This window comes from Vulpes vulpes, chromosome 13 (genome assembly GCF_048418805.1).
Source record: "Vulpes vulpes isolate BD-2025 chromosome 13, VulVul3, whole genome shotgun sequence".
Taxonomy (NCBI): Eukaryota; Metazoa; Chordata; class Mammalia; order Carnivora; family Canidae; genus Vulpes; species Vulpes vulpes.
Window position 1 is genome coordinate 14,896,939 of NC_132792.1, and position 14,217 is coordinate 14,911,155.

Genomic DNA, 14,217 nt, shown 5'->3' on the forward strand with positions numbered 1-14,217 from the left:
GTTGGTGTGTCACAAATCAAATGCAATTTCCCAGAGCATGGGCCTCTCTTTGGAGAGACATGTCAGCCTTTGTAACATCAGCCTATGTAATGACCACCATTCATCAATCACTTTATACACTTACTTTTGTGCTTCTTTACAACAGCCCTATTTTTAGACAACAGATTGAGGTTTAGTGAGTAAGCGTGGCCAGAGAATAGATGAGCTACTCAGGTCTTTTTGAGTCCTCGGTGTTTGTCTTAACAACCAGAGATGGTGAATCCCTTGTGAACTCTTCCCTCTCAGAACACCGAATCCTCAGAGAACAGAGTCAATCCTTGGAGAATATGATCTAATGGGAAAAATATCCAATTGGACACCTGCTGATCAGAGACCTTTCTACTTTTCAGCACTTAGTGTATAGGAAGAGGGGAAAGCCCAGAGGAAACTGGTGTAGACTCATTTGCTTTAATCCTTACAACATCCATTAGGAAGTTGTGTTTTCCAGAGTGAGACACCACATTGTACAGTTAAAAGTGTGCAAAGCTCTGCAGCTGGTAAGTAGAAAGCAACAGTACAAAGTCTAGAGCTTCCTAACTGCAAAGCTGGAAAAAGTTCCTCCCCGTTAAGACCCGTCACAAAGGTTGGATCATAAGCCTCTAGATGTGCCAGGTCTCACTTCTCCTCCTCATCCTTCTTTCCCCACATGCTTCCTTCACCTCAGGTACTTGCTTTCTCAGCTGCAGGACAATGGGTCACATTGGAACAAGAGGCCTTCCCTATGCCAACTCTTCCTTGCAGAAATCTGAAAACCTGCATGCCCAGAGACGCAGATATTTGCAACATGCTCTTGCTTTTTCCTTTGCTGGGCTCTGCTGTGGGCCAGCTGTGGGCTACCGGAAGAAGACAGGTGGGATTCCCTGGTTACCTTTGTGGTCTGGCAGTGGGAAAGGAACGTGACCTTGGCAAAAGGATCTGAGAGTCCACTGCTGTCGGCTGCGATGAGGCCCCGGGCTTGGTACATGTGTGCTCTCAGCTGAAAGACATGCCGGTCTGGGGACAAATAGTGGAAAGGAACAGGCATCAGTGGGCTTTTCCCAACAGTGAGGGGGAATAGGTGTTTGTGCCGTGTGCATCTGCGGGTGTGTCCAGAGGCAAAGACTAGGAGCATCACCAGCCTCTGAAACTGGAGTGGAAGCAGTGAAGAAAGGAGGAGGGGGCATTTATGAGTACCTCAGAGCCAGGCATTGTCATTGGCACCTTTACCACATCATGGGTTTTAATCTTCATAACATCCCTGTGATTATATATATAATCATCCCCATATATGTATGAGGAAAATGGCTCACAAAAAGGTGATAGAAGTCTTCCAAGTTTGCAGAACTATCAAATGCCAGAATCTGGATTTCACTTCTATCAGATTCCAAACTCACCTTCTCTTTCCAAAATACCACATTTTATGTTTTTGTGATCTTGCTGTTTCCATTGGTGCATGCGCTCACTCATGTGTGTATATTTAAGAAAGGGGCTGCCCTGCTAATAGCTTTTGCTTCAATAAACTCTTGGGTCAGCCACTGATCCATTCTTCCATTCAGCCACCCAATGTCATCTTGAGTGCCTACTATGTACCAGGTACAGTCTGGTTTCAGGATTCTGAAGTGGCCAAGCCAGCCTCTGCCATCAGGGAGTGCCAGGGAGAGGGGAGAAGATAAGACAAGCACCTACACTCCAGTGACAGGCCAGGGACTCACATCCTGTGAGAAATAGAAGCAGAGGACATGGATGTGAAATGCAGAAGTGAGCACATCTGTTGACAGGACAGGAGCAGAGAGAGGGCTGCAGGTGAGGGCAGACCAGGGTTTGGTGGGGGAGTCCCAAGTGAGAGTTGGCTTATATTCCTAGGTTCATGGGACTTTGTAAGGCCCCTCTTGTTTTTTACGTCCATTTGCTTCTTCTTATCCCCTTCCCTATTCCTGTTCCCCGTCTCCCCAAAGGCAACATTATACCGTGCTCAGGATATGAGTGTTTTGTGTTGATGTGGGGCCTGGGATACAGGAACCCTCACATACTAATTTGACTAGCTCTACTTAGTTAAATTAAGGGTGCAAATACCCTCCCCCGACCATGCCACTCCTAGACTTATGTCACACAGGTCTATACATGGACTCATACAAAGTCACTACCCCTCTCTGTGCCTTTATTTCCTCACCTACAAAATGGGGATAATAACCCTATGAAGAACTATTATTAATTTAACTAAGTAGAGCTAGTCAAATTGATAGATCAAAGCACTAAGAATTTGATGCCTGGCATATGGGAAGAACTTTATTAGTGGTGTGGCTGTTACTATTACTCATTATCTGTGATAATAACAGTTGGGGGCCACCTGGGTGTCCCTCAGAGCCCCCAGCTGCAGCCACATAGGCAGTACAACGCACAACTCTAAGGGGAGCCATTTATTTAGTTGAGGTTTTTGTTTTTCTAAAACCCCTTAAAAAAATAAAAAATAAAAAAATAAAACCCCTTATCAGCTCTGCCCCTTAGACTAATAAATTCAGTTTCCTCTTCACTCTTACGATTTGGTGACCCATCGTTATAGTTCACTTTTCACACTTGTGGTTAGTAGAGACAAGTCTGATCACCCCCACTAGACGGCAGGACAACCCTTGTCTCATCTGTGCATCCCCTGCTAGTTTTCCCACCACGCCTGCCATATGTAGGTGCAAATTAATTATTGGTTGGATGGATATTTTCTGAAGCACAAAAATAAGTGAAGAAGCAAAATTCTCCAGTGGGCTTGGAAGGCCGCCAAAGCCATCAAAGTCAGTGCACAGCAGAGAAAGTTTATTAGGTCACTCCATGAAAATCACACACTGCAGAGGGTCAGAAAGCTTTGGAAAAAAAAAATCTTTCCTCTCCTTTGAGTTGTTAGTAGCTGGGACAGCAAATATGTCCAGGTTGCTTAGATCTCTAGAGATAGTATCTACAGAAATAACAAGATAACTTGATGTGGGTATCTTTCATTCAAAGATGAAAACTCTTTAAAGAAAGGATGGAAAGCAGTGCAAATAAAGCAGGGTTGGGAGAAGTTCACTTCAACGTTTACTAACTATGTGATCTTGGGCAATTTCTAAGCATTTCTGATACATCCTCTTTCTCTCTGTAAAATGAAGAAACTACCCAGGGTTGATGTGACAAATAAATTCAATCTAATGTATAAAGCAGAGGACACAATGGTTGGCACATGGTAAGGGTTATGCACTTTCCAAAAAGACAGGGGTGAGCTTTCCTTGCTTTTATGCATTGACACTGGGCATGGAAGCCATGAGCTGAACCACTGGATAAATATCCCTAGAACCTTGTCTTCTCCAACTAGTGAGCCACTTAAATTCCACTGGCAGTCAAGGTCAACCAACATCAGAGGAGCCTTGTGTTACACAGAAAACCTGGATTTGTGGAAGCTCTCCTATGCTTCCAGCACCGGCCCAATTCAAAATTTATCTTCAGTTGAAGTGAAGGTGAAACTGCATTCTACTATGTCTGAAGATCCTGCAAATTGAAGCCATTTGGAAACAATGCAAATTGCAACTGTAAGGCAGTTTATTATATTTATAATCCAAAATTATGTGAAAATGTAAATAACAGCACTAGTAGAAAATATCTACATAGAAGAAAGGATTACATAAAGCATGCTGAATTTCTAAAACCAATCAAGAACCAAGCTAAAGAAACACAAGTGATCCCAGTGATACCAGTTCCCACTAGGTCATTACTGTTAAATGTAAATGCTGTTTATAGGACAAAATCCTAGTCCTATTATAAAGGAATTCCACACGTCATATCAGAGCAAGAACTTACAATGTGTTTTTAAAAGACATCTTCTGCTTCAAATGTAAACTCAATCTATATAATCTGCCAAAGAAGAAACCCAAATTGCGTTCTATTAGCAGAAAAACAAACTTTTACTCCAGATGTATTTAACGGCTTCACTTTGTTCTTTTGAGATGGGACATTGGAAAGTAAGGAAGAAAATTTAGAAACTGTATTTTGAAAAGATTAATAAATTTATCCAAAAATAATGTACAAACAGCTCACACATGCCACCCTCCTCACATTTTCTCAGAAGTCCACCAGAGACACCTAATGACCCCCAGTGGACATCATACCTTGGTAGAGCAGGTTGGCTGGGGGTTGATTGGCGCCAGCCACTTTGGAGGACATTTCTGCTTCATAGCCTACTGGCAAGTTGTCCAACATGGCACTGGAGTGTCTGGTGGAGCCCAGCCAAAGGTACACATCGACTTTTGCTTGCACTGACCAACCAGCTGGCCGTTTTCCAGGAAGCTGGGGAAAGGTTCCAAGGAAGACCCCTTCATTAGTAGGAGCCTCACTCTTTGAGAAAAAAGGTTCTGTGGATCTGGGGACACATCCAGGGTAGGTATTCAAAGAACAGTTTTCAGGACCTAATCTTATATCAAAATGAGACCAATGACCCCAGTTGCCACCATGTACCATTCCAGAGGAGGATCCAGGTTTAGTGGGGCCTGAAGTTCAAGTAGGTATTTACAAGCCCTAGATCATTTAAATCTAACATGAGGGTATGATTATTGCCCCCTGTTTTATATTTGAGGAAACTCAGGCTCAGAGGGGTTTAAGAAGTTCCCTAAGATCGCTCAGCTTTCAAGTGACAAAGTCAGCACCCAAATCCAGGGGAGATAATTCCAGAGCCAGGTGCTGGCTTCTCAACCAGAGACAGTTCCAGAGCAAGGTGCTGGCTTCTGTACCCCCATTGCTTGCCTCTTCCAACACTGAGTTGAAACTTCCTTTCCCAGAACTTCCGGGCACCTGGAATTCCAACCACGGCTTCTCTACCTCTTGGCTTCATTCAGAAGGACTCATGTGCTTCTTCCAAAAGTCAGGCCTCCTTGTGCTTGAAGAGACCTACCTGTCTACTGTTATCCTTTCTTAACCATCTCTAGTCCCTTCATCCCTTCCTGATGCAGCGTGGTTTCAAGTTCACTTTTTACCCTGCATGCTCTCCTTTGAATGTACTCCGATTTGGATTTCTATTTATGTTTGTTTGAATCTGTGCGTCTTAGTGTAAATAGTATGTGTCTGCACATACAGATGTGCATATGCAGGTGCATGTGCTCTCAAGATGTGGAGGATATAACTCAATGCAGTATGGCTTCTTTATTTCCTAGTCACCAGGGTTAGGGGACTCCTTCCCCCAACTAAGGACTCCCAAACCCCAGACTCAGCTGTGTTCAGGACTGATGGCAAGACTTTCATTCTGAGAGTAGCTATCTCTCCAGATCTTGTTGACTCGGCTAAGTGTCTCTTAGTGTTTCCTCAGATTTCCTGTCCATATTTTCCCCTTCCTTCCAAACCACTTCTTTTCCAGAAAGAATCACAAAATCCTACATGAGAGGCTACAGTTTGCTCTGACAGATTTCAGGGCACCCGTGGAGAGCACCTGAATCCAAAATTGAGCATGGTTGTTTACCTTTCTATCTTGCTCTGTGGGTTCCTTAAATGAATTTTCAGCAACTGAATTTAGTAACTACCTGAAGTGCCACTAGGCCTTCCCGAGGCAGTGGGGTGGGGAGGGCAACACAATGACCAAGACACACTTCCAGGCCCCTCATCATTAGCTCACATCTAGACAAGGAGGCCGACTTTCATTCATTTATTCAAGTGGAAGGTCAGGTGTAAGGGAGAAAATGCTAAGAGAGCAGAGAAGTAGTAGCAGGTGTTTCCATCTTTTCTTTGTGAGTCAAATATTTCACTGGGCTTTAATGGATACTTCAGGAGTTGGACCAGTGGAGAGACGGCATCCCAGGAAGAGGGAAGGTGAGAACCAAGATACAAGGTTGGGAACTAACAGTGGTGATATAGGCTAACATTTAGTGAGTGCTTACTCTGGGCCAAGAAGGGATTTGCTAAAAGCCTTCAGAGGAGAAAGAGAATGACACAGACAAGGCTGAGGAATCTTGCTCATTATGTGGACAAGACATGGTAATTCACACAAACCGTGCTGAAGTTGGTCAACCGGTATTAGAAAGAGAGGGTGTGCTTGCCTTGTAGAGATTTCAGTCTGTGGCACGACCCAGCCACCACTTGGTGCTGCATCCTGGGGAAGGCTGGATTGAAGGCTGGGGTCCTGAGAAGTGACTGGACTCAGGAGATGGGATTCAGATGGAGGAGAGATGGAGGAGGGGCTCCCTAGAGTCCAGCTGGGGTGGACTCACATGGAGTGGTGACTTCACACAGGTGAAGAGAAAAGGAAGGTGAAATGCCACCCTCTATCTGGGTTCCGATTGCATCTATCTCCTCCCACAAGTAGTTTCCTTTTGGTCATGAATGTCCTTTTCTATCCTACAGCTATGAGGGTTACAGTGGTGATAAGACCTAAGCCAAACAGGAAAGCTCTGCTCCTTTGGAGGATGGACGGGGCTGAGCTCAGAAAATTTTGTTCCAGCAGTTCTATCCTGTTCACTAAAGCATTATGAACATATTTAAATTAGAAAACAAGAAATACCATGGAACTAGGGACCATGATTTACTGTTACTATTTATTTGGCCATGTGCCTTCAGATGAGGCACTTTGGTTTCCTCTAGATTAATATTCCCCAAACTGGGCCCCTAGTAAAAGTAGTTTCCTAACATTTGTAAATAACTATTCTAGATGAATAATGTTGGCAAGCGTGGGTCTTAAAAGTTAGAGATGTTTCCTGACAGCAGAACTTCTGGGAGCCCTCTACTGGCTCGTGGGCACTTGCAACCTCCTAGATGAATTTGACCATGGAAGCTCATGGAGCCACTCAAAGGTTAACTGTTCCACAGCATAAATTTTGAGGAAACTCTGTTCTGGAGATTTTGGAAATTTTTGCATTCTCTGCTCTGTCTTCCTGCATTTTTAATTCCCAGCTAAGAAACCAGAGCAACTGGTAGGTGGGTAAACACTTTGCCCTCCCTGGTGCCACTCTTGCTTTTCTCAGATTTACCATTTCAGTGAGGAGAAAGGGACATAAAGAGAAGTGGAGAGAGGAAAGGAAAGGAAAGGGTGACAAAACTGAAATGAAAATAGTTTTGCTGAGTCATCTTATCAAGATGTCTCATCAAGTCAGTGCAATTGAATTCAACAAAATTTAAAAAGCTATCACCCAAAGTAATTCCAACAGCAAAAGGAAAATACAGGCAGACGTAAGCGAAGGCCACAGGGTGAAGCTTCTAAATTCTGTTATGTCCATCCTTGGGCTTCATGTGACAGCTGTTCTTTGTTCTAATTTTAAATAAAGACAGCATACATCACAATATTTAGGAGGGAGGAACTTTACACTGATTTTCTAGTATTTTTAGCATAGAGCCGTCTGAAACAATTTGCTATTTTTAAGACAAATGTTTCTTGTGACCCCAGAATTCCTTGGATGGAGAAATTTGAAGAGAAACCCTGACATTTGTGGTAAATAACTAGAGTGAATTTTTTTTTCCGTTACAATTTTACAGGGATCAGTTTAAGAATCATGAGACATGATTATATGATAGAAAATAACATACAGAGCCACAGGTACTTCACCAGATATGAATGGGAACACGATTCCAGAAATGTTCTCTAGATGTTGGATGCCATTTGTTTGAATGCCAACATTTATTGAGTGATTATTCAGGATGACTCCACTCTGCCTTCTTTATGAGCAATTACCCACTTAACCCTCAGTACCATCTCCATTCGATGGGTGAAGAATAGGAAAGACAAAGATGTTAAGTGACTTGCCCAAGGTCACACACCTTATAAATATTAGCCCCAGAATTCTGTAGTAGGTTAGACTGTATCTCCCTAAAATTCATACATTAAAGTCATAATCCCTGATATCTTATTTGGAAATAGGGTCATGGCAGATATAGTTGACATGAAGTCTAACTGGAATATGATTCTTACAAAAAGGACTTCATATGAAGAAATACACACCAAAGAGAGAACATAATGCAGAGGTTGGAGTTATGCTTCCACCAGCCAAGGGACTACCAGAAGCTAGAACAGGTGCTTCCCTAGCACTTTCAGAGGGAGCATGGCTCTGCTGATATCTTAATCTCAGACTTCCAACCTTCAGAATTGAGAGATGTTTCTGTTGTTTAAACCACTCATCTCCCTCTGCCTGTGTCTCTGCCTGTTTCTCTCTCTCTGTATGACTATCATAAATAAATAAAAATTAAAAAAAAAAAAAAAAAGGGATCCCTGGGTGGCGCAGTGGTTTGGCGCCTGCCTTTGGCCCAGGGCGCGATCCTGGAGACCCGGGATCGAATCCCACGTCGGGCTCCCGGTGCATGGAGCCTGCTTCTCCCTCTGCCTGTGTCTCTGCCTGTTTCTCTCTCTCTGTATGACTATCATAAATAAATAAAAATTAAAAAAATAAATAAATAAAAAATAAATAAACCACTCAGTGGTCCTTTGTTACAGCAGCCCTGACCAACTAATTCAAGTTTCAACCCAGATTCACCTTGTTTTAAAGCCCAAGCATTAAACCATTATCCCTATTGCCTCTTCTGTCTGCAACATTTAACAATCACATCTAAGGTAGACTCTAACGTTTGGATGGCGCTTAGAGGCTATCTAACCTAGCTGCCCATTGCTCTATTTATATCAAGGGGACAAAGAACAAATATGGACCTCTGTATAGGGAGCTATTTGCCTACAACAGCTATCATGGTGCCAGCTTCTATCCTATGGAAACACACACACACACACACACACACACACACACACACACACACACTCAACTCATCAGCCATGTGGTAGCCCTACAATCACTTCAAAACTCTTTCATGCCATCAAGACTCTTCTCAGTCAAGCAGTCTTCTCTTCACCCATTCTTCATATGGCATGGTTCATGAGCTTTCTCACCCTCCCTCTGAGACAGTAGAAGATAATTATATAATAGCAAGAAATCAGAACTGGAATTGCTAGGAAAGTCTATGATGAGTTAGGAAGAGCTAATCAGCCAAATTACACATTCTTGTCAATCAGTGGTGAGTGGTAAGCCTCTGGACCACTCTTTCTCCAGATTTGCTCAAGTCTACTTCTGGGATATAAATTTGTAGTAGAGATAAATTACGCAGGGTCTCTAAGAAAGCTCAAATTTTGATTTAGAGTCAACAGCAGCATCCATCCAGAGATTGTATCTATGATTGTCCACTCATGAGGCATTAAGTGACCTGTTTTCATGAAGGGTGCATGGACCCAAGATGAATTTAACAACTGAAGGCCACAGGAATCCTAAGCTACCAGTTCTGTGAAATACAAATATTTTCTCTTGTAATTTATTTTTAAAATATAGATGAACTCACATGAAAACATGACACAGACGAATTGCACAAGAGAAAAGATAAAAAACTAACAGAAAAAAATGTTTGTTTCTCCTAGTGATCAAAGAAATAAAAATTAAAGCAATCTTGAGGTACACCCGCTAGGTTAAAAAAAAAACCTTTATATATGTCTGTTGACATAGTAATTGGAAAACTGAAAAATATTCAGCCTCAAGATGATCTATAAAATCACAGTTTGAATCAAGAGGGGACTAGGTGTTTCTGCTGCCTGTTCTCAGACATTTGAAAGTTTGGGGGAAGAGTCAGATATATAGACACACACTAGGAATACTGAGAGACTTGGGAAAAATGGAGATTTCCTGTCTTTGAGTCAAAAATAGTGCAGACTTACTTTGAGGAAATGAGTTTTGATCTTCCCACAGTGTTTGCCCATCTGCTCCCTGATGGGGGAATAGAGCAGGTCTTTGGAGGCAATGCGGGCATATGCCACTTTCTTGTTGTTGCTAAGCATCCAGATGAAGACATCGGGAATGGTGTGCTGTGGCTGTGGGAATGAAGGGGAATGGATCTGATGAGTTGGTGTTTAACAGGTACCCTTCCAGATTTTCCCTATCCTGAAACAGTACCCCTCTGTAAAACAAATTCTGTGACTTGAACCATCTAGCCACTTACCCTTCTATGAAAGCAAGCAAGTGAACTGCAGCTTCTTTGAGAAAGTCTTATATCATGACTTACAAGTACGTGCAAACCCCATATACCCAATTGTGCTATTGTGCTTTACTGATATGCAAGGCGTACCCACGATTTGGCACCCCTGGTGGCCTACTTATGTCTGCCTATAAAACAAAACATCTTCCCCTTTGTTTTTGCTTTTTTTGTAATCATATAATAATGTTTTATCCTCAAACATGGGTGCTCCGTAGAGCCAGGTAACATTCCAGAATATTCAAATGAAAAAGCAGAAACAAAAATCCATGAATGTCTTTGAATGTCTTTCTGTTTACTGTCAAGGAAGGAAAAAACAATTCCACAAGGGACTTATGACCTAAAATATGGCTGCTAAGTATTTTAGCTCCATTTTAGGTGGTTCTTCAGGAGAAACTTGACTAAATTGCACGTAAAATTCTACTTTAAAATTGAGCTAATAGAGATAGGAATTACAGAATTCCCTGCCAAGAGGCCCATTAGGATGTGAGTGTTTGAAATGCATATTTCTGAGCCAGCATAGCTGGCCCAAAGCAAAAGGGAGGTACATTGTCATAAACTATGCTTTGACTTTCCTAGGCTCAAAGCAGGTGTTCTATCTTTTAACCCTATAATCCTCTGGTGTCATTTGTTCCCAAAAAGGGCATGCCTTCTCTCTTGATATGGAAACAGAAATATCAGGGAGGAGGTTTCCTAGAGGGTCAGTCAGGCACAGACCTAAAGTCCTGATGCTTGGTTTGAACCTTCTAGGTGCTTAATAAAATTCCTGCCTCTGTTGACATGACTTCCTATCTCACTGCTTATTTGGTCCCCAGGGAGTGATAGATTTGCAACAAGAAATACAACTTTTGAGACTGACAGAAGCAGTAGGTATGTACCTCTCCTTGAAACCTTCTGACACAAAACCCGGTATCTAACAGAAGCAAATAGGAGGCTCTTTTTAGATCATTCTAGAAGTCACAGAAGATACTGTTTACAACTAACTTTATTTATTTTTTTTTAATTTTTTAATTTATTTATGATAGTCACAGAGAGAGAGAGAGGCAGAGACACAGGCAGAGGGAGAAGCAGGCTCCATGCACCGGGAGCCTGACGTGGGACTCGATCCCGGGTCTCCAGGATCGCGCCCTGGGCCAAAGGCAGGCGCCAAACCGCTGCGCCACCCAGGGATCCCTACAACTAACTTTAAAATGAGAAGCTGTTTGGACTTTTGCTGAATATGAGTTTAAATCCTTTGACAGTTGAAAGCTTATCAAAGGTCCCATACTTATTTTGACTTTTCTTGATTCCATTAAGGAATGTGCTTTTTATTCCTGCTGAATACGCAGACTTCATTTAAAAATCAACAAAGCTGTACATATTTGGCTTAATTTAAAAATCTCCCTTCCGTCCCTAAACTAATAGTGCCTGCTTAGCTCAGGCACTCTTATCAAACATTCAAACCTCACTAGGAATACATTTGGTTTAATCTCCCAAAGGAAGTTTGCCTTTAGAGTTGATTACCTCATCAACAAGGAAGCGTATTTTTTCCACAAAGTTCTCTGCTTCGTGGATGATTTCATCAAGAGATAACTTTTTCTTCTGCTGCTGAATGATTCCCTTGGCCTCCTTGGCCATTGCTTCCTGAAACAAGATAAGGGTCAGTGTAGATCTTTCTAGAAATCCGGACAAGGACTATCTTGTTGCTGAGGATCCTGAAGGGGCTTGTAAGTTCCACCCTGAGCCACTCATGAGCCTGAGTCAGGATCTGCCAGTGTGCATGCTGTCCATTTAATAGAAATTTCATAGGCATATGGAGGCAGTGAAAGTCCTCTCACCTTTGTTTGACAGGTGGGTACCATAGCAGAGGAAGGAGAGTAATGCAGTACTGAGAGGCTGAGCTGGAGTGGAGCCCCAGCAGGGTCCAGAACCAACGTCCTTCCTCACTGCTCTTACTACCTCTTCTAGAGGCTTGGGGGTTGCTTCCAGACCAAGCGGGCATTATTTGAGAAATGTTGCCAGTGAGCTCCATACAAGTGTTTGGAACATCTGAAAGTGTTTATTTGAATTCATTCATTCAGCCACATTTTTGTGCTTAGGAAGCCCCCAAACTCTTTCCAGTGATTTCTGAGACAATGGCATGAGTGCCCCTGGCCTATTCTCTGCCTCATCTCGTATTGCTTCCTAGGCTGGGTCCCTGACACATGGGTCCTCAAGGGGACCCAAAACGTGCCTCTCTCAGTCCATCCTCAAGACTGGTGTGCATGGGCTTTCCTCTTGCTCAAACATTCTTTCCTGGACTTTGCATGGCTCATTCCTTCTCAACACTCAGCTTAAATGTCACTACCACACGATGTCCCCCACATTCTCCTGATCACTGTAGCCTTACAAAATTTCCTTCACAATCATAATCTGTAATCATTTTTGTTTATTTGTTGCATACCTTTCTAAAGGTAACAAATATATAAACTTCACTGGAGAGGGACCTCCTCTGACTTGGTCTTACTTTGTTCTTATATTCTCAGTGTCTGGCAGAGTTCCTGGCACATAGCAGGTGTTGAATAAATGTTTGTGGAATGAACAAGCCAGTCAATTAATAAATTCCTCAAGGCCAAGTCCTCATGGTTCTGCATTCCCAGGACCTAGCACAGGGCCTGGCACATAGGATGCCCTATGTACGTGTTGACTGGGAGGACTGAATACCTGCTATGTAGCAGGCACTGTACTAGGAGCCAAGGCCTGGGACAGGGTAAGACACGGGCTTCCTCCCCCTGAGACTCCGATAGCTTGGTGAGCTGAAAGCAACATATGTACAAAATACCAGGGGACCAGAGAGAGGCAGAGCTAGGTTTTATAGATGACATTTGAGCTGAGTCTTAAACAATGAACAGAATTCATCAGGTAATAAGAAGAAATAAGACAGTCCAGACAGAGGAAACAGTTACAGATGGAGGGTATGTAGGGCTGACAGATGCCAGTGATTTTTGAAGCAATAGTGATCTAATCGGGTTTGTGTTTTTGAAAGACCGTTTTGTTATAGTATGGAAGATGGGTTGGAGGAAGCCTACGGCAGTAGTCTAAGCCTAGTGGGTGCTATGGAACTCAGTATAGGCAACAATTCTGGGGATGAAGAAGTGGAGCAAGTTCCAGAGTCTTTAAGGGGAAGAATCAATAGAGCCAGTGGTTGAATTGACTGTTGAGGGTTAAGAATGAAGATTCAAAGTTGAGTTCCAGCTTCTGGCTGGAGCAGCAAGTATAGCTAGTGGTGCTAATCCAGGATGTGGAATAAGGTTAGACTGGAAGCTGATGGGTTTAATAGGATGGGTTGAGTTGGAGGTGCTGTGAGACAAGCAGGTGACGTGTCCATTGGAAAGGTGGAAGTAGAGGTCCAGAGATGAGGAGGGAAAGGTGGGCCACTACAAGATATCAAATTCATGGACTTGTTCAGGGCCAAGGACTGCTGGATTCTGAGAAGACAGTAGCGTTCTGAGGGCAATATGTAGTATATGGATGTTGTAGAGGCAGGGAAGGGCAGTCAGAGACGCTAAAGAAGAAATGAAATAGGAGGGAGATCTTCTGTATAGTGAAAATCTGGCCTCCCTTGGAGTTCAGAGGAGGAATACACAAACCTTTGTTTATTATCCTGGAAAGAAAGGTAAACCACTTTAGAGACTTGGGTTTTAGTGTCTAGACTATGATTAATTAACCGTGACTTTTTAAAAAAATCATTTAATTTCTCTGGGACCCATTCACATCTTTTAAATGTCCCTGACCAGTCAAACACTGAGTAATTTTTCTTTGTGGAATTATCATGGCCTCATACAAAGCATCCCTTGGTGCCACAGCTGGAACTAAAGCTTTGAGGTAAGATAATCCAGAGTCTGACTTGGTCTGGTATTTCTCAGCCATCACTCATTCAACAGGGACTGAGGATCTGTGAGGCATGCAGCGCTGTGTGGGTTCTCCAGGACACAGCACTCCTGCCCTGTTTTTGTAAGATAAGCATTTAATACTCTGATGAAGAAAATCAATCACAGAGGAAACAAAAGGGGAAGTCTAAGATGCCATACCTCCCAATGAGGGGTCCTATGTCAGAACAATTAGAAACCTCACCAGAAATTCTCTGTGGACATACTAGTCAAGTTAAATTTTCTCTTAATTTTTTAAAAACAGAATTCTTAATGGAAGGAAACGGAAGAGGGGAAGAACAGTTATTTTTCTGGTCTC

The 14,217-nt window shown here is 42.8% G+C and overlaps 1 protein-coding gene across 3 annotated transcripts in view; it reads right to left on the reverse strand.

Moving 5' to 3' along the window:
* The window catches only part of FER1L6 (fer-1 like family member 6), a 156,442-nt gene that overhangs the window by 65,605 nt on the left and 76,620 nt on the right, over positions 1 to 14,217 (reverse strand). For all 3 annotated transcript variants that reach the window (XM_072733968.1, XM_072733969.1, XM_072733970.1), the window contains 4 exons: positions 11,515 to 11,634; positions 9,698 to 9,850; positions 4,146 to 4,323; positions 908 to 1,032 (listed from right to left, as the gene is read on the reverse strand). In XM_072733968.1, the coding sequence (XP_072590069.1) occupies positions 908 to 1,032; positions 4,146 to 4,323; positions 9,698 to 9,850; positions 11,515 to 11,634 (576 nt within the window). The remainder of the gene's footprint in view (positions 1 to 907; positions 1,033 to 4,145; positions 4,324 to 9,697; positions 9,851 to 11,514; positions 11,635 to 14,217) is intronic.